Below are 20,664 nucleotides of genomic sequence, written 5' to 3'. Positions count from 1 at the left end.
ACATACTTATAATAATAAGATTTTTAAGAAGAAATGAATAAAAGATCTTGATTTATATTTGAAGCTTCTTTATTCACAAAGATTTTAAGTACAATTATCATACAGTTGCCAACTTTAATCACATCGAAAATCTAATCTTAAAAAAAATCCATTTTTTAAACTTAAGGAATACAGCAAATGGGTAGAAAATTTCATGTATTTAAAACAATTTGACCTTAATATTTACAATTCCTAAAAATCCTTAACCAATTGGGTTGATTTTAAGTTAGCTAGAGTCTATAATCTATGGTCCTTTATTATTGCCCAGCGCTGAATAGGCATAGTATTGGACCCCAGGATAGCTAACCGTAGGACATTCACAGCTCCCTCGAGGTCCAGGCACTCCTCTAGGACCAGCTGCACCTAAAATATAATATTTTGTTAACAAAAAAGTTTTTTTCAAAGAGACGGCAAATTTTAGACCATGTTTCTTGCATGCCATGCAATTCCACTATTTATGGGCCATGGTTTTCGCCTACCATCAGGTGGACATTACCTTCTACTTAGTTGCCAGTTTTTTTTATAAAGAATACTTATCCGTAAGCGCTATCTTGTTTAAAATTGTATGACTCAATGATATAGAAGAGTACAAATAGCATAACTAACCGTTTCTTCCCGGATCTCCTCTGGGACCGGATCTTCCTTCAGGACCGGCTGGACCCATCGGACCTTTAAAAAATTACAGCATAATGGTGTTTAAAATAATTGAAATTTATTTGTGCTCTTTGTGTAACACTACATAACAAGGAAACAAACAATGAAAAAGTAAGATACAAAAGTCGAATCAATCACTTCGTAGCGATATCTCGTCTTGGCATTAAATTTAGTAAAATATGAGAAGTAGACACAGAGATGTATATATGCACACGCCACCTATGAGGTAGTTACTTAGCGCGTTTTATTTTTACGTGGTTTTCCTTATATGTTTTTATAATAAACTACCAAAAAGGAGATTCTATGTTCTGCTTGTACCTATGTTTGTTTTAAAGGAGAACCATTTAATTTGTTTAATGTACTTAGTATAAATTTCTCAATCAACTGTTTTCAGTATTAACTTACCTGGTAACCCAGCAGGTCCCTCAGGCCCGGGAAGGCCCACTCCGTCAGGCCCTCGATCACCTTTATCACCTTTATCACCTCTAGGCCCGGCAGCTCCGGGTCTGCCAGGCTCACCAGTCTCGCCAGGGTAACCTCGCGGTCCTTGTGAACCTGATTCACCTGGTGACCCTGAAGTCATCATAATATTACTTTATTTATACTTTTTAATATTACACCACAACATATGATGAACTCTTCTCCTCCCAAATTATATTAGTAACTTGATCATCAAAAATTGTTACTAACCAATTGTTTTTTACTGTTGCTTAATTAATAGTTATACAACTTAACAGCCACATTGTCCTACAAATTGGTACGTTATCTCGTTCCTACGCTCAGAAATTTTTATTATCCAGTTATTATTAGCTACCAGAATCAAGAATTTTCGTAAATATAAAAATTGAGCGTCTCATCAAGATGAAGCTACTCACGGAAAATTAACTTGATAGTTATCAATTGTAAAAATGCTCCACGGATGCTGGACAGTAATATTGTAATAGTTATTACATTAATAGTCCGCTAGTAATAATTGAAGAATTAAACTTTGAACAACTCTATGATACGCGCCACGACATATCTCGTGAAGACTAAATCGACGAATAGCGGTCGAACCGGAAATATCGCTCTCTCTTTCATTACGATTGGACGAGAGAGAGCGAAATTTTCAATTTTCCGCTATTGCTTGACAATATGTCATTTAGTAATTTTCACGATATACATCATGGCGCAGATCTTATTGGAAAGCGTCGAAAAGAAATGCCTTTGCTTTGTCAAAACGTTAGTATTTTCTGATACTTCTTACCAGGGTTGCCAGGAGGTCCGGGTCGCCCAGGTGGACCCCTGCGACCGACGCTTGGAGCTAGTGTTGGTACGATCAGGTTGGCTGCCATTTCTTGGAATCGTGCTGTTTATAACATTTAATACAAATCTATAAAAACATATATCAAGAAAACAAAACTACAAAACATTTGCAGGGACAAAAGCTTCTGATGATTAATTTCAAACGTTTGATAGAATATTTTTTTGTTTATTTGAATTTTGTTCATTTGGTTAGGCTTAGTTTACAAGAAACATATTCTTTAAATAAATTATAAGTAAAAAAACTATTTTTAGCTTTTATTTAAACGCTCTAAAAAGAAGAAAATATTTTTTTCTTTTAACTATCAACTTATAACCTCATTATGTACAACTTAAATGATAATAAAAGCTTGTCGCGCAATTTGAAAATAAACTAGTACCAATTTAATTATATTATTATAGCACTTCCTGATAACGTAGCATTCTACTGGTGAAAGAATTTTAAAAATCGGTCCAGTAGTTCCGAAGATTACCCCTTACAAAGAATTGTTACAAACTTACAAACTACCTCTATATAATATTGGTATAGATATAGATAAGCCCTTTCATTTGATACCCATATTGTAGAAAAATAACTATTCCGCCATCTTGGGTGGTCTGCCATATTGTATTTAGAATAACGTCATATAAAATATCGTGCATTGTCATCCAATCTTAACGTGTATACAAAATTTCAGCTCAATCGGTTGAAGATATCTACTTCAAAATTGAGCTCAAAGAATCCACCGTAACATCCTACATACATGGCAAGTTAAATAAAAGCTTTTAAAAAAAGCATCACGTTTACTATTTGAGTCTACTGTGAAGAAGTAAGAAACTCTGCAATTACTCTTTTATTTTTGCCTGAAAAACTTTTCCATCAATAACCCAATCCGCCACAAAGTTCACACCTAAATTGCAAGCATTGATTTTCTTAAGTAAAGTTAGGAAGTATACTAAGTAGCTTATACTAGTAGAAACTTAAAGAAGACCATTACCTCTGATCAAATCCTCACAAATATTTCTTACGTCACCTTCAGATATTGATGGGCTCTGTAAGAAAACAAGAATTTCAGTCCAAACTCTATTAATGCCTGTATTTAAAAATAAATTCATTCATTTCATGTTCCTATCCGACTAAAAGTAGACCATATTTAAAAAAAATAAAAGTAATCTAATTAGTAAGAAATCAATTTACTATCGCAAACTCAGTACTGAAAACAGTTTCCGCTTTACATAGTAATATCAAAAGAGAATACAGAAGGCAGTAATCCTTGAGACGAAGCGTATTTTTGGGATGTTTCTTCTGTTTATAGCCCTGACTACCAAAATGCCATCACATCAAAAATAAACATTTAAAAGAAAAATGTAAAAAGGATAAAGTAAACTACGCTGCTTACCTGAACGATAGAGCTAATGGGAGCAGGCAAACCAGGTAAGCCCCTTTGTCCAGGCGCGCCCGGTAGTCCGTCCAGACCATCTTTGCCAGGAAAACCAGGAATACCAGGATCTCCTTTCTAAGTGATTATGCAACTCTAAGATAAAAGCGGGCTATACATATATAAATGATACATCATATTTTATAAAAAAATAAAATTAGTGCCTAGATAGATCCGTGGATAAGACCTCTGCCTTCGATTCAGAGGGCGTAGGTTCCAATCCGGTCCGGGGCATGCACCTCCAACTTTTCAGTTGTGTGGATTTTAAGAAATTAAATATCACGTGTCTCAAACGGTGAAGAAAAAACAATCTGCCAATCCGCATTGGGCCAGCGTGGTGGACTATTCCTAACCCCACTAATTCTGTGAGTTACAAGTAACAGTGGGTCATTAATGATGAAAATGAAAATGATGATGTTTTAAAAATGTTACTTACAGGTCCTTTTTCCCCTGGCGATCCGGGCGCTCCAGGTGCACTTACTCCCGTTGTCGTGACTGATGCACCAGGAGGGCCAGGGGGGCCTGGTAAACCTTGTCGTCCTTCGGGACCCTGTTAAAAAAATAATATTTTTAGACAAATAATAATTATTATTATATGTATAAGATGTTGTTGATTCTATTATAGTTCATATACTCGTTTCAGTCAATGGTCATAAAACGGAAAGCTTTGACCAACACCTTAAGAAGCTTTCGTTTAACTGCTGGATCAAGGCTGGACCTTCTGGAGCCCTGATTGACGGTTGCTTGGGCATTCAAATGATCCGTAGCAGAAGGGTTGATTTTTTTTATAAACTTTTAATAGTGTTTTGTACTGTACGTACGTTGTTAAAAATTTAAGAAAATGGACATATAAAAATGTGAGAAATAATAAATATTTTTATGAGTTAACTGGGCTAATAAAATCTTAACTAATAGTATAAGTATTATATACGTAGTACAAGTATAATTAGTACTTTGTACATACTTAACTATTTTCTTATGTTATGCGTGATTTTTATTTCCTTTTATATATTACTTCTGTACTTCTGTTTTATATCTTTATATTTTTTATTAGGTATTAGTTTCTTCCTTAGGATGCATGGATTATTTTGCATTTTTAGTATTTTTTTTGTATTTATTGTATTGTATGTTTTTTTGTGGTCTACTAAAGTGTATTTTCTTTCTTTCTGTCTACAAATATACCTACTTCATATTAAGAAAATGCAGTACATACCTGTGGTCCCTCAGGACCTCTTTCTCCTGTCAGGCCCTGCGGTCCGGTGGAGCCCCTCTCTCCGGGCACCCCGGGAATACCAGGGGAGCCCTGGAGGCCTGGCATACCCTAATATAATAATTCATTATTTAATTATAATCATTTTAAACTTTAAAACACAGTTAACTAATACTTATAGAAGACTAGCGGACACCCGTGACTTCGTCCGCGTGGAATTCAGTTTTTTACAAATCCACGGCAACCACGGGGTTTTTCGGGATTTAAAGTAGCCTATGTGTTAATCCAGAGCAAAATCTATTTCCATTCCAAATTTCAGCCAAATCGCTTTAGTAGCTGCAGCGTAAAAGAGGAACACACACACTTACACACAAACTTTCGCCTTTATAATATTAGTGTGATGTGATAGTGTGATTAGTGTGATAAATGAATGTTTGTAAAAGCTTACAACTTGTCCAGGCAATCCAGGGTGCCCTGTTGACCCCGGCTCTCCATCCCGACCTGGTTTTCCAGGGGCACCTCGTTCTCCTTTTGTACCTGTTTAATATATTAGAGCCATCGATATAAAGTAGACTTACTTTCCTATTTAGATTGTCCTATGTCAATGATATTTTTCTTAGATTGTTTTCATTTTTGTTTTTATTTATTTATTAAATTCACTTAACTATGAAGGTAGCCTATAAGTATAGCAATTACTTAAAGCATGTACAGCATGTAATAAAAAGATATAGTAGCTACAAGTTAACACTTCAATTTTGCAAATTACTTTAAATTCTATCTCGCGTTGATGTCTTTTATATTACGCAATTAATTAATAATTAATTTAAAATTTATAATATAACAAACTAGTAAAACCTAAACCGTAAACCGTAATCTAACAAAAGAACATCATCATCATTATCAACCCATATTCGGATCACTGCTGAGCTCGATTTACCTCTCAGAATTAGAGGTATTAGACCAAGTAGTCCACCACGCTGGCCCAATACGGACTACACACATGCAGAGAATTAAGAAAATTAACAGGTTTCCTGGCGATGTTTTTCCATCACCGTTTGAGACACGTGATATTTAGGTAATTTAAAGATAATATTATATTTTCGTATTACCTTTCCCAACGGACTTAGGACCTATAATAAACTCGCTACATGAAACTCACCGAGTTTGAATGGAACGTTGACAGCGGGCGCTCCCGGCGGGCCCACTGGCCCTGGCTCGCCGCGAGGGCCCATAGGCCCAACGGGGCCCGGTGATCCCTGCGATACATCAATTTGGTATTCAAATTATGTAGGTAATTGGTTAATTAGGTATTATTTGACGCCCTCCGTGACGCAGAACAATGGATTTACAAAACGGAGGTCCTGGGTTCGATCCCCAGATGGGCCTGAGATTTTCTTAATTGATCCAGGTCTGGCTGGTGGGAGGCTTCGGTCGTGACTAGTTACCACCCTACCGGCAAAGACGTACCTCCAAGCGATTTAGCGTTCCGGTACGATGTCGTGTAAAAACCCAAAGGAGTATTTATTTTCACCCCCTTCCATCTTAGACTGCATCATCACTTACCATCAGGTGAGATTGTAGTCAAGAGCTAACTTGTAAAGAATTAAAAAAAATATATATCAAAATTTGTATAAATATTTACAACAATAAGCATAATTACGAGAATATGCTGTAGCATATACAGCCTACCTACCAGCTACCAGAACCAAGAATTTTAGTAAATATAAAAGTTGACCGTCTCATCAAGATGAAGTTACTCACGAAAAATGAACATGATAGTAATCAAATGTAAAAATACTCTACGGATCCTTTACTGTTACTCATACTTCGTAAGATGAACGCGGGCTAACACTGTATGGGACGAGTAAATTTTTTACGGTATGAACTTTTTAATATATTGTTTGAATTTATACAATGCATTGGTAGATCCATGGCCGTCTTGTTAGTATATAGTTATGCTACAGCTGTAAAACCATCCTAAAAAATTAAAAATAACGATTTTAAATTTATAATACTAACGTCTTTTCCGTCAATTCCAGGAAGGCCAGCAAGTCCAACTAAACCTGGTTCACCTGGTTCTCCTAAAAGTAAATTTACACACATCAATCTAAAGAAAAGATAGTAAAAAGAATAGTACAGAGATATGATATTTATAGATATAATAAGGTTGTTGGTGTATTTTTGGATTTACAAAAAGCTTTTGACACAGTTTCCATTCCGATTTTAACTAAGGTATAAGAGGACTGGCATATAATTGGTTTTCCGATTATCTGACTAATAGGACTCAGCAAGTAAGAGTTGAAGGATACCTAAGTGATACATTCTCCTGCACCAAGTCAGCACTTTAGGTCCTACTCTATTCTTATTATATATCAATGAATTGTGCAACAAACAAATATATAAAGGAGATATTATAATGTTTTCTGATGATACAGATATGCCTGCAAAAGGCATATCTCCAGAGGACAGTGGACGTACATCGACAGATGTGATGATGATGGATAATGATGATCACTTGTTGAATGCAGTTACCAATCACTCCAGGCTCTCCTTTTTCTCCCTGTGGGCCTGGCTCACCCACTTCTCCTGGTGGACCGATAACTAAAGTTACCTACAGAATTGTAAAATAAAATAATGTTAACCTTTATTTCCTTTTTATCTATATTAAAAGCACAATATTTGTAATCTAGACGTATAATTATAAAATGAGAAGTATCAAAGTCAATTCCATATCATAAGAAAAAAGTAAAAGTACTAGAGATCTCAAAAAAACTGTTGTTAAAATTACAAATAAACAATTTGATTATATTTATTTATATAAATTTATTACAAAATTGATTTATTTTAATTTTAAACTACCGAACTGTGTTTTTATTATACGTACATTCTCGGAACTCCCCGGCAGTCCTCTGTCCCCTTTCTCCCCCTTAAAGCCAATAGGCCCCACCGGACCAACAGGCCCTGAAACGCCTCTTTCTCCCTAAAACATCGTCATGAAAAACGAGAAGTTAGAACAACAGTAAACTAATAATTATTAGAATGTTATATGAATAGTAAATAGTTTACAAGGTGGAATAGTAGATTAGAAAGATAACTGAAGGGTAATTGTGTATTTCGGTTTACGATTCAAAACATGAACTACAGCGTTAGTTTTTCCTGCTTCAATTCAATCAAATTTAAAAATAAGTTTCTCCAACTCGTATAGATACTACACTGATATAAATGAATTGAAATAATTTTACTGAATAATTTGTAAATTATTTTGGGATGCAACGATTAAGAAAATGAAAAAAATTTAAAAAATTAGATAATATGGGAAATATTCTTTTTTGTGTGACTTTATTTATTTCCTATTTGAAAAATAAAAATAAGAGTATTTTCCTTGTACACGTACCGGTAATCCTGTATATCCAAGTGGCCCCGGTTCACCTTTGGGTCCCGGTGGACCTTCTGGCCCCTGAAATACAAAATGTCACTTCAGAATTCAAAGCAAGAATTTTACGATTTTACAAATATTTCGTTATGATTGCTTACAGGAGGACACGTTTGATTGCAAGGTGTGAGAGGTGCCGGTATAACCTGCAAGAAGCAAATAAATACTATAATTATTTTCAAAACAGAGACAAAAGGGAATGCCCATCAATCAGGGCCAACTATGCCCAGGGCCGGGCCTAGCCTATAAATAAATTTATCTAAATAAATTTTGATAATTCTACTTTAATAATAAAATAATTACTTTATCAAAATAAAGTTTGTTACAACGTTTAACGAAATTTTGAATTCATCTATAATTAATTTGTCTCCAACGGGGACAAGCAAAGATCTTCGGTCATACAGCCTGAGTTATATATTTTTTGAAGACTTATAATTGGTTTGTTTCTTCAGAAAAAAATAATACATCTTCAAATGTTACTTCGCCGCGACGAACTTTCTGAGCAAGAAGAGTCATAAAAAAACATGTTTTTTTTTCTTCAAGAAACACACGTTTATTAAGCCATTATTCATCATTTCCATATACTTTTATACGAGGAAATACCTGGGTTCCCTGGGCCGATGTTGAATTGGCCAGTGGGCATTCTCCTTTCTTTGGTGTCGTATTCTTTAGTATTATAGTCTGTTTAGATTTATTTTATCATAAATTAAATACTTACTGGTGGAGCGGTCGATATTAAATACTCAGGTGGTATGTCCTGAAAACACACGATACATTTATTTCATAAAGTTACAAAGAAAAGAGAGATAATTAGAGTTATTTGTACAGAAGAGTAGATAGTAAAATGCCATAGAGAAACTATGTATTTATTAATTATGTAAATTGTTAAAACTTACGATTTCTTCACAACTTTCTTCAGTGAGGTTGTACCTGTTGCAACTTAGAGACAACCATTGTAAGTCTATCTGAAAAAATAAATAAAAAACAAAACTTTTTAAGCTGCTATGATTTAAAAAAAATATATTAGATATATTGGCCCCGTAGCAGATAAATGTTTGCGGCTAAGGATTATGATATCCTGAGGTTGAGTCCTGTTGAGTTATGATATACAATATTCATGTGGTCGTGACGTCAACATTTGATCGTCTAGAACAGTACAGTACTTGGAATTTCGGTCTGAAATAAATCAATTTTAATAAAAAAAATAGTCAAAGATTTTAAAAACACAAGTTTAAAATTGCATATTAAAATTTGGGAGTATTCAAGTCTCAAAAATTTTAATAAGTATATTTTTTTAAGATCATAAAATGATGACCAATTTTAAGACCGTTTCTAATAAAGTATCAACTAGCCTATTTCCCTTATAAGTTCACCATAATATAAGAGAAAAGTTATGTGTCCAATTAAGACCTGATGGACCATTAATAAGAGACAAACTCTTACCGGCGCTGGACTGCCGTCGTTATTCGTGACTATCGTGATACTTGACGCGTTTCTGAAGTCGTGTTGCGCTATTCTCTCTGGCTCTAACTGCACAACAAAGAAATTTTATTATTTTTTATTAAATTAGTCAACTTACCTACCTGGGTGAGGTAAGTTAAGGTGGGTACAGATTGGTGCAATACAACATGTAATGCAACATGCAATGCAAGAATTTGAGGTCCACATTGCTGCAATGTATCACGAATGCTCGTGGTTTGGACGCCTCGCGCGCACGAACTGCGCCTGGGTCGCGCACGCTCCGAGCGTTACAACTCGTGCGCGGTTCGATCCGAGATTTGTCGGTTTTTGGTACGAACACAAAGGGGCGCGCAGTGTGCGCAGGACTGAGCCGACTGATTCGTAGTCAATGCGCGTACCGCGCGCGCCACACGTCCAAGGCAGCAAGGAACATGCAATGTAAGGCAGAATTTTACATTACATGTTGCATTGCACCAATCTGTATCCACCTTTAGACATTACCCACGAATTGACAACGCTTCTAGGGTTAGCAGCGTTGTCAATTCGTGGGCAATGCCCAAATTTGGACCATTCCACAAAATTGGATTGGGTTCTACGCGGGGAATTTTTCGTATCTGCTAACTGGGTATAAGCCAACAGTGGAGCAGTAAATGGTGTATTAAGGTTATTCTTTAAATAAAGGGGAAGGTATGTAGTAGGCTCATGATAATAACGATCAAATACAAAGGGTTCAGTACCTATTTGTCTCGTTGGTCCCAAAGCTCCTCACCCACTTACCTCTACACAGTCCACCGCTGCGTGCACCGTGTCATTTGTGATAGCCACGTGTATCTTATGCCAGCCTGCACTGAACAGCTGGAAGAGTGAACAAAATGTTACTTTATCAACCAGAGACGGACGGATGATGATAATGATGGATGATGGATGATGATTATGACGATGGATGATGATTATGACGATGGATTATGAATGATGAGGACGGATGATGATGATATCCTCCTTGACGTATCCATCAATGGCGGTACTTTATTAACCGAGAGCCTGCGATAGACATCTTAAACTATCCCAAATAGGGAATCGAACCCAGGGACCTGATAAACTAATTTACGACTTAGTCTGAATCTAACGACGCCCAGTACCTCCTAATCCTTTGACTCAGGACAGGTCGAGCGGCTTGATATACGGTAGGACGAGTAAAATGACCACACGACGTCTCTGCCTTTTTTCCACGCCACTTGTGTAGTGTGTGGCGGGGGGGTTAAGATACACTCAGGGACATAGCTAATGCCGTATCATACGGGGCCCATGGACTACAGGGGCCCTTTACGTGTAAAAGCAGAATTTTGTAAACTGTAGGTAACCCACAATTTCTTCTTGTCCCTAGGTAAATTAAGCGTGCGCCCAAAAGTTGGAAAAATGTCTGCTACTTCTTCTCATGAAATCTTTACCCTTCATTTGGGCCCCCAACTAATATTTATACAAGGACCCTCTAAGACACGCACCACCACTGGCTATACTTCAATATTTCCTACCTCTGGCGAGGAGAACACGACCCTAGACCCTTGCACGTAAACGGCAAACTTGCGCGCGTTGGGCATCAGGGTCAAGGAGAACTGGAGGGTCTGAGATCTAGCGCGGATCAGACTCCAGGTCCGACGCTGGCCCCGCGCGTTGAACGTGCCCACCACGCTGAAGTATTCCGGCAAGCCGTTCGGAAACACCTCCCTGGTAAAAAAATAATAACTAGCAAACGTCCGCAACGGCTATGTTTCAGAAGAGCCATTCAGATCGGTTTAGTCGTTACAGAGATAAGCCCAGATATACAGACAGACAAAAATCATCTATTGATAATGATAACGAACAACAAATTAACGTACTCTGCTGGAGTATAACAGCACCAACTTTACAACTCCGGGCTAAGAATTTCATTGAGAGCTTACAACAAACTCAGCCAGTTAAACCTGTACACCAACGAAGCAGTTCTTAGCAAAGACACAATATATTCTTTAAAAATCGCTCTATAGTTTCGTCAAAATCGCGTTATGATCAGTTCAATAGTTCTAGAGTTTACTGCGAACAGACAGATGCGGGGGAGGACTTTGTCTTATTCATACTAGTAATATAACTACTAAACCGATTTGGATAAAATTTGGTTTAGATTTAAAAATAACCTTGAAGCAGAAGATACTCGTAGGCTATTTATCCCGATAAAATCCATGGTTACAACGGTATTCGGAAAAACTGACTTTGACTTTGACTTTATATTTTAGGGTTTCGAACGTCCGAGTTCATCATCATCGTCATCAGCCACAACAACCGATGGACATCCACAGTTGAACATAGGCCTCTTGCATGGACTTCCAAACGTAACGGTCTCAAGCCGCCAACATCCAGCGGCTCCCTGCAATCCGCTTGAAGTAATCAGTACACATAATAAGATCGACCAACACTGCGCTTTCCGATGCTCGGTCGCCATTCCAGCACCTTGAGACCCTCGGCTCTTCTAATTATGGGCCCTGTCCATTGCCATTTCCAGCTTCGCGACTAGCTTAGCCAGTCAGTTAGGTATCAGTGACTTCAATTCTTCTGCGAATCGCACAGAAACTCCAATTATTGCTCGCTCCATCGTCCGCTAAGTGACTTTGAGTCTTATGAAGACCACAATTAGCGACCAAGTCTCGGATCCGTAAGTCATCACTGGCACGCACTGATCGAAATCTTTTATGATTATAAGTCATGATCTTGTCACGCACCGTAAGGGTAAAGTGAGATTGGCTCCATCGCCAATCCTGAACGCTGTCTGCAAGTCCTGGGAGCCCTGCACCAGGGTCACTCCAGTGGTGTCAGGGTCGTCCAGCCGGTAAACCGCTATCAGGTCCACTGTCTGGAAGTCCACGTCACCGATACTCTGTGAGGAGCAGGGTCCGTCGGATAACGGTGATAGTGTTGTGTTATCTGGAAGTAAATGAACGGTATCAGTCATTTGAGCCGTGTTAGAGTCGTGAAAGCCCAGTGGATATGACCTCTGCCTCCGATTCCGGAGGGTGTGGGTTCGAATACGGTCCGGGTACTGAAAAGTTGGAGATACATGATCTCCAACTTTTCAGTTGTGTGCATTTTAAGAAATTAAATATCACGTGTCTCAAAAAGTGAAGGAAAAACATCGTGAGGAAACCTGGATACCAGAGAATTGACTTAATTCTCTGCGTATGTGAAGTCTGCCAATCCGCATTGGGCCAGCGTGGTGACCTAACCCCTCTCATTCTGAGAGGAGACTCGAGCTCAGCAGTGAGCCGAATATGGGTTGATGGTGATCATTCATTTAAATATAGGAAGAACCCCTAAAACTTACGTTATACATGCTGGTTTTTTTTCACACTCAGTTACTAATTTGTCTTTTTTTTAATTTCTAACAATTTTAATATAAAAATATAATACAAAACACCATAAAAAAATTATTTAAATAAAATCAACCGTCTCGCTGTAGGATATTTGAGTGCCAGAACCTCTGCCTTCTGTATCTGACTCGGTAATCTCGTAACCAAGGTCCAAGTATTTTAATACTTTTTTGCTTTAACCCATGCTTGTTTAGGTATTGTTGTTTCTAATGGATAGAGTTAAAAATGAAAGCTTTCTGGGTAAATATATTTAGGTATAGCTTACCAATGGGGTCTCCATTGCTGACACAGGTTGCCAGCACCGCAACCAGTAGAAAAATTCTGAAAAAGAAATCAGTATTAGGATTTCCTCCGTGGCGGTATTAATTTAGTTGAAATAAGATACGTATGTCACACATTCCTGGTAAGCTAATACTAGTTTAGCTCGAGTCCTTGCGTGCAATAAGGAATGCGTGTGTATCTCAATAATCAGACTGAATCAATCGGGCCTCGCGACGCAATTGGCGGGCCATCAAATCTCGATAGTAGTGGGTCAATTAATTGACATTCAGGAACCAATCGCCGCCCCAGTTTTGACGACCTTCAACTATTTGTTATAACCGTTCCACTGGGTCATTCGATTTGAAAGACTTTGCAAGATGAATTGCCCCCACGATGTTAGACAAGAAAAAAGAGGTAGATAGGTTATACGCGGACTGCAAGTATCACGTTAAAACTATGCTAATTAGCAAACCTGAGGTCAGTCGCCGCACTGTCATCGCGCCGTTGATAACGCCGCTGAAATAATTTTTGTGTGCCAGTTGTAAACATCGGATGTCTGTGATGTTCTAAAATCATTGAACTGCCCCCTATTTTTGACAGCTTTTTTACTTTAGTAGTCAATGTCGAGGTCGATCCACATTAATGGCGGTAAAGAAAGTAATAGAAACGGCTATGAGAGCAAGACAGGGAACACGGAAAACTAGACAGTTATGTGCCTTGATATGTCTCGATGTCAGGAATGCTTTTAATTCTGCCCCATGGAGAGAAATCCTCATAGAAATCAGGAAAAGAGGTTTCCCTGGCTATATACAGAACCTTTTAGGCAGCTACCTAGAAAATCGAGCCATAGAAATAATAGACAGCAAAGGAGAGAGGGATACAATAAAAATCAGCAGCGGAGTTCCTCAGGGATCAATTCTGGGTCCCACACTGTGGAATATATTATACGACGGAGTATTTAAGCTCAAACATGAAGATGGCATCCATGTGATAGGATTTGCTGACGATTTAGCTGTGGTAGTGGTGGCCAAAACTGAAGCAGTTCTTATGTCTCGGGCAAATAGAGCACTGGAACGCATAAAAGACTGGATGCAAGGAAAGCACCTGGCCCTAGCACCTGAGAAAACAGAAGCTGTTGTTTTTAGTGGAAGGCGAAAGCTCAGCCCCATAAATTTTCTAATCCAAGGTGCTACTGTGACCCCCAAGGAACACGTGAAATATTTGGGAATATGGCTCGACAAAAGTTTAAACTTTAAAAAACATATTGAAGAAATATCCCAAAAAGCGCAGAGGCAAGCGGAATCTCTTTGCAGACTTATGCCTACAAAAGGAGGCCCTAGAGCTGGTAAGCGAAGGGTGCTGGCGTCAATAGCACAATCCGTAATTCTCTATGGCGCCCCACTGTTTTCCGGAGCTATGAACGTGGAGCTATACCGAAAAAAGTTGGAGGCAGTACAAAGAAGACTCGCTATAGGGATTAGCGGCGCATACCGAACAATATCCACGGAAGCGGTGCTGGTGATAGCAGGGCTTATTCCTATAGCCAAGCTAGTAAAAGAGCGTGCAACTCTGTTTGAAAGGAAGGATAGCCAATCTCTACAAGTACGTGAAGACACACTGACTGAATGGGAAAACGAGTGGACCAGAACAGGAAAGGGGACATGGACACGAGAGCTGATCCCCGACCTGAAAAGATGGCACAAACGGAAGCACGGGGAAGTAGATCGATGGCTAACCCAGGCACTAAGTGGGCACGGGGTGTTCAATACTTACCTGTATGCTATTGGCAAGGCACCGAGTGAAAAGTGCTACTTCTGCGGCGAGGAGGACACTCCGAGACACGCAATCTTCGAGTGTGCGGGCTGCGCTGACCTAAGAACAGGGGCCCAGGGGCCAAGGGGCAACGTGGATGCGCAAAACTTTATTGCACGCATGCTAGTAGACGTGGAAGAATGGAGGAAATACTCTCAGATGCTCAGAGCAATCATGATCAGGAGAGAGGAAAGAGAACGGGCAGAAAAAAAAGGAAAGCTAGGAATGATAAATAGATAAATAGAAAGTCAGTACGAAGAAATGCAAAGCGGTTCCGTACTGACTGGCCGGAAAAAAAAAAAAAAAAAAAAGTAGTCAATGTCTTCTGAGGAATCTCAAGGTTTCACAGTGAAACGAAAGAAGAGGATTTTCGTTTTGATTCGTCACTTTTTCGTGAAAAATCCTACTAACATGTACGAGTTTTATAATCAAACTTTGCATGTTTGCAAACTTTGCAAAGATTCCGACGAATTGATAACCTCCTCCTTTTTTAGAAGTCGGTTAAAAAATAGGTATTCACAGGTCATCAGTTATTATAACCAGACAGTTCGATCGAATGAATTTGATCTACTGAAATTTGAATTTGGTCGAACGAATTTCATGAATAACTCTAACTTCATAGATCCTAAAATATACATACTCAGCTATATACTCAGATTAACAAACAACTATATTTAGATAATTTCTGTAACCACAGACTCAATTACGCAAATTAAAAGTTTCTTTGGCGATTCAATTAGCAATGTTGTTGGGCTGTCAAACAAATTGCTAATACTATTGGTCTGAGAGCCTGGAGTGACTAGACCGTCTTAATTTATTATTATTATTATAATCATCACGCAATATCGAAAACCACTTGACGTATAGAGATGAAATTTAGCAGGGAGGTAGTTTATAGTAGGACGTCCGCTAAGATCGATTTTTAGGCTGGATTAAGAAGATCTAAGGGCGGACGGATATCAATTCTGCGTTCGATTCAGAGGGCGCAGAGCGTAGGGCGGACTTCCAACTTTTCGAATATGTGCATTTAAAAAAAAATGTGTCTCAAATGGTGTACGAAAAACATCGTAAGGAAACCTGCATGTACCTGAATTTTCTTAATTGACTACGTGTGTGAAGTCTGCTAAGCCGCATTGGGCCAGCGTGGTGGACTATTAGCCTAACCATTTGGCATTTTCATTCTGAGACCAGAATATGGTTTGTTAATAATAAGGGCAGGCGTAGTCAAAATTGAAAATTAATTTATTTAAAAGTAGACTTATTTTACAAGCACTTTTGAAACGTTTGACTATTTGTAAAGACTCTACCACAGGTTCTGCTGATAAGAGCCGGCAAGAAACTCAACAGTCTTTTGAATAAGAAAGAAACAATATTACAATAATTTACAATTGTTATCATCATTAAAATTTCTTTTAGTTTTACTTCTGTGTGAAGGTTAGGTTAGGTTAGGAGAAGCTGATCCGAGCCTCCAAGCATTTTTATCATTAAGGAACTCATCAATTGTGTATTGGAAGGAGAAGGCCAAGGCGAAAGTTCCTTGACCAAACTCAGGATATTGTCCTAACCGACGAACCTGTATGAAAGGATGAGAATGGAAGAAGCAAGGGAGATGTCCAAGAATCGTAGCAAATGGAACATGGTCGCTGTCTACCTCAACGGGAATAAACCGTTATGATATTATGTTGTAAAATGACGAAGATCTAGTCACTACAAGCCCGCTCCATAAAAGCTATTATTTACAGAATCCGAGATGCTATGACTAATCTTGATTAAAAAGACTCACTGATGTCATTAAATGTCGCTAAATCAACGATATAAGACTACTAATATTTTAAAAATATAATAATAACGAAGCCGCCTTAAAGTTACAGTTAAACTAAACTTTAAAAATAGAAATTGAAATAACAAAAACCCCATCCAAATCAGATCAGAAGTATTTGGAAAAATTACTGACGTATTGGGAATATTTATCAGGTAAGTTATAGTTTTATAAATAAAAACTGAATTGTCAGTGAGGGTATTTCACTGTTACAAAAACCAGACTAAGATAACGTTTTTAAACTAACATTTTAATTTATCTTAGAACTTCTCAAACTTGATATTACAAAACATATCAATTTAAATAAGGAACTCACCCAACAACTTCCATGTTCGCCTGAACGAATGAATTTTTAAATTAAGAACACATCTCCATGCTCTATAGCCACCGACTCAACGGACTCCATCGGCAGACTGAGAGTCCAGCTGCTAATAAAGTATGTGCCGTGATTTTCTGCGTACGCGATGATATATATTTCAATTAATTTCGTCTGTCACGCTTTTTAATGTTCATGCATGTTGGAATTGTGACTAACAACATAGTAGTAAGGTATGATAGATGGAATAAAATACAAGAATATTTGACTTTTGTATCGATTTAAATGGGTATGAACTTTTCTATACAGAATTAGGGTTCCTTAAATGATCACTTTGTTATCCATATAAATTAAGTTATAAGTTAAAACCATAAACTTTTGATGTGATAGCCCACTGGATATGACCTCTGCCACCGATTTCGGAGGGTGTGGGTTCGAATCCGGCCCGGGGCATACACCTCCAACTTTTCTGTTGTGTGCATTTTAAGAAATTACTTAGATATCACGTGTCTCAAGAAGTAAAGGAAAAACATCGTGAGGAAACCTGCATCCTAGAGAATTTTCTTAATTCTCTGCGTGAATTAAGTCTGCCAATCCACATTGGGCCAGCGTGGTGGACTATAGCCCTAACCCTAACCTCTCATTCTGAGAGAAGACTCGAGCTCAGCAGTGAGCCGAATATGATGAAACCATAAACAGGTATTTAAGTCTATACTTGAATACCTGTTTATGGTTTCATCATATTCATCATGTTTATGGTCTTCTATATGAAGGGACTGTATAGACAGTCCTTCATAATTAGAAGATACGACTTGGAGCTTAGACCCACCACGCTGCTCTGAAGCGTTGCGGGTTAGTGGGCGGGCGGGCAAAATATGGTAACATTTGAATATATAGCGAATTTTACGATCACTATCAGAATATTCAACATATTTAATAACCTGACTCTGGACTCGAACCCACAGAACTCGTGATCCAAAACCACATACATGGAGCACTAGACTAATAGATGTACACTTATATACTAATATTATAAAAATGTTAAGTTTGTGGTGTTGTAGGGAATAATCTCTGGATCTACTAAACCAATTTCAAAAAAATATTTTACCACTTGAAAGCCACGTTATTTGCGAGTGTCATAGGCTATAATTTATCCCCGCATCATCACAGGAAAGGGAACTACACGGGTGAAACTGCGGGGCGTTGGTTAGTCACTTATAACATCGCTTTTGAAGTCGGTAAAAATCGAATGTTACACCCAGCTTGCATCGTCTCTATTTTTAGAATCAGCTGATGTGTTTAATTAAAAGACTGAATTGAGATATAATTACTGTGTAAAGGAATCATCAGTCGACGAGTATTCGGATCAAGATTATGGTGTCATCGTTTGGATTGGAAACCAGCTTCATTCCATAGATTTCATAGATTCCATTTTTTTTAAAGATTATTTGCCATACATTATAATTGTTAAGCTTCACATATCATTACCGACCTTATAAAATAGGGGATCTTATAAGGTCGGCTTGGTCCTCGTTAGTTAATGCATCACTGTGTTGACACCGCCTTTAAAGTGATCAGAAGGTAACACGTACGATATTATTTTTCGCTTTTTAGTTTATTTTTGTGATTTTGAAGTTGGTTCAATTTTTTTGTTAAAAAGATTTTATATTCGAGCAGCTTTGCATTTTCAATTTTGGGCGTTGGAAATAGATCTTCATTTAACTTCATACTATATTTGAACGCTTTTAAAAAAACGCTCGTGCGAATGGGGCTTATACTGCTTACTTTACTTTATATCATGTAGCTATCTAGCATAGATATCTACAGCTATAAAACAACTTGTAGGTGATACGGTTAATTTAAATGAGATGTATAATTGTGTACCTAATACAGAAACATACAATTTCCGTAATAAATAACTTGACAAAGAGCACAGTAATCATTAATTATTATTATTACTACTGCTATATATAAGACCTATTAAATGAACGGCTCTTCAAAGAAAACCAATTATTTATAGAACAATAGTCTGCGATAGTCACACAAACCGCATTTAATAAAGGCCAAAAATTTCTCCACCATCGAGAGTCGTGATAGCCCAGTGGATATGACCTCTGCCTCCGATTCGAAGGTGGGTTCGAATCCGATCCGGGCATGCACCTCCAACTTTACAGTTACGTGCAGTTTAAGGAATTACTCGTAAATATCGCGTGTCTTAAACGGTGAAGGAAAACGTGAGGAAACCTGCATCTCAGAGAATTTTCTGAATTCTCTGCGTATGTGAAGTCTGCCAATCCGCATTGGATCAGCCTATTGGACTATATGGCCTAATTCTTCTCATTTAAGCAGTGAGCCGAATATGGGTTGATAACAATGATGAAATGATGATGCTCCACCATGGTTAAGTACCTACTGTAGGCAATTATGCTCTTTGGACTGTGGTGACTTCGGAAGGTAGCATGTTTAAAGGGTCCAGACCCTCAACCGTCCAAATAAAAAGCATATTTTTAAGTTTTTTTTTTATTTTCCACCACCAAGGTCCATAGTAGTTCTCAATAATATTCAAGAAAAATGGCGTCTTATGGCTGTTCAGTAAAAACTGTTCACAAAAACTAAAGAAATTAGATGGAGTCTTTTTTATTGATAATTAATATTAATTACTATTTTATGTAACTGTTGTTAGTGTTAAATTTTGAAATACTAAGAAAAAAGTTTTTTTATATGCGGTTGTCAAGAAGACGCTTGACGTATGTTTTTTTATTAATGAGTTTCACCAGCTTCAGTGCGTTGCTTGTAAAGACTCACTCTGGTAACTCTATATAAGGGCATAGGCTGACGAACTTTTAGCCTTCTTAAATGATGTATGTCTAGCTATTGCAGTCTCTAGGTCCATAAGCTATTTACATAAATGATCCAATTAAAAATGCATTCCAATTCAACTCATAGCGGTTACCATTAGAATGAATAAATGAAAAGATATCTACTTTGTAACTACGTTCGACATATTATTTTCTAATATCGTTATTTTCAAAAGATTAAATTATTGGTAACCATTATTGATAAATCTTTCCATTACTGAAATTGACTGAGTTAAATACACATTCTTTTATCATACGTCATCATACTCGTATAGATTAGACAAGTTAAAATAAGTTCTAGTGAAATGTACCTACTTAACGGGCTACTAAAGCAGTTCGTAAAAGATGAGAAAGATGTCTTAGAACAACCAAGACATCTTTTTAACTCATTTAAATGAGGACTGGAGGAGTACATCGATGAAATAAAAATTAAAAGCGAAAAGCTCCATTTAAAATTGCCGCTGTTTTAGTTTTAAAATAATCCGTTTGCGGAAATAGTAACGACGAAATGTACAACGTTTTCGTGTATGTACCTTCACTTCTTCTCCTTGGAGTATAAACTCTTTGCTTTGTATCTCTCAAACAAAAACAGTACGAAGGCAAAAAGGCAAGAACTCGGGGGGGGTGAAAAAAAGGTTCGTTGACATATTGTTGTATCTATTAATCTGTGGTATCTATTACTC

The 20,664-nt window shown here is 37.6% G+C and overlaps 1 protein-coding gene across 1 annotated transcript; it reads right to left on the bottom strand.

Annotated features, from left to right (window-relative positions):
- Positions 1-51: 51 nt before the first annotated feature.
- Positions 52-17,233, bottom strand: LOC112045471 (collagen alpha-1(IX) chain-like). Its single transcript, XM_052888106.1, has 23 exons — positions 17,124-17,233; positions 13,181-13,236; positions 12,271-12,472; positions 11,050-11,242; positions 10,295-10,372; positions 9,500-9,586; positions 8,953-9,021; positions 8,775-8,813; positions 8,158-8,202; positions 8,018-8,080; positions 7,508-7,603; positions 7,156-7,234; positions 6,643-6,704; positions 5,783-5,879; positions 5,072-5,160; positions 4,627-4,734; positions 3,850-3,963; positions 3,375-3,491; positions 2,973-3,027; positions 1,940-2,041; positions 1,099-1,266; positions 646-708; positions 52-402 (listed from the first exon to the last, which is right to left on the bottom strand). The coding sequence occupies exons 1-23, from the start codon at positions 17,135-17,137 to the stop codon at positions 284-286; spliced, it is 2,115 nt and encodes a 704-aa protein (XP_052744066.1). The 5' UTR covers positions 17,138-17,233; the 3' UTR covers positions 52-283.
- Positions 17,234-20,664: the final 3,431 nt, after the last annotated feature.

Source organism: Bicyclus anynana, chromosome 2, assembly GCF_947172395.1.
Source record: "Bicyclus anynana chromosome 2, ilBicAnyn1.1, whole genome shotgun sequence".
Taxonomy (NCBI): Eukaryota; Metazoa; Arthropoda; class Insecta; order Lepidoptera; family Nymphalidae; genus Bicyclus; species Bicyclus anynana.
This window is presented reverse-complemented; position numbering and strand designations above follow the sequence as displayed.

Excerpts from the sequence above, each read along its gene's own strand:
- LOC112045471 (XM_052888106.1), bottom strand. Across the intron at positions 9,022-9,499 it reads ACGACGGCAGTCCAGCGCCG|ATAGACTTACAATGGTTGTC; the intron begins GTAAGAGTTTGT and ends TTATTTTTTCAG. Across the intron at positions 2,042-2,972 it reads TTGTGAGGATTTGATCAGAG|CACGATTCCAAGAAATGGCA; the intron begins GTAATGGTCTTC and ends TGTTATAAACAG.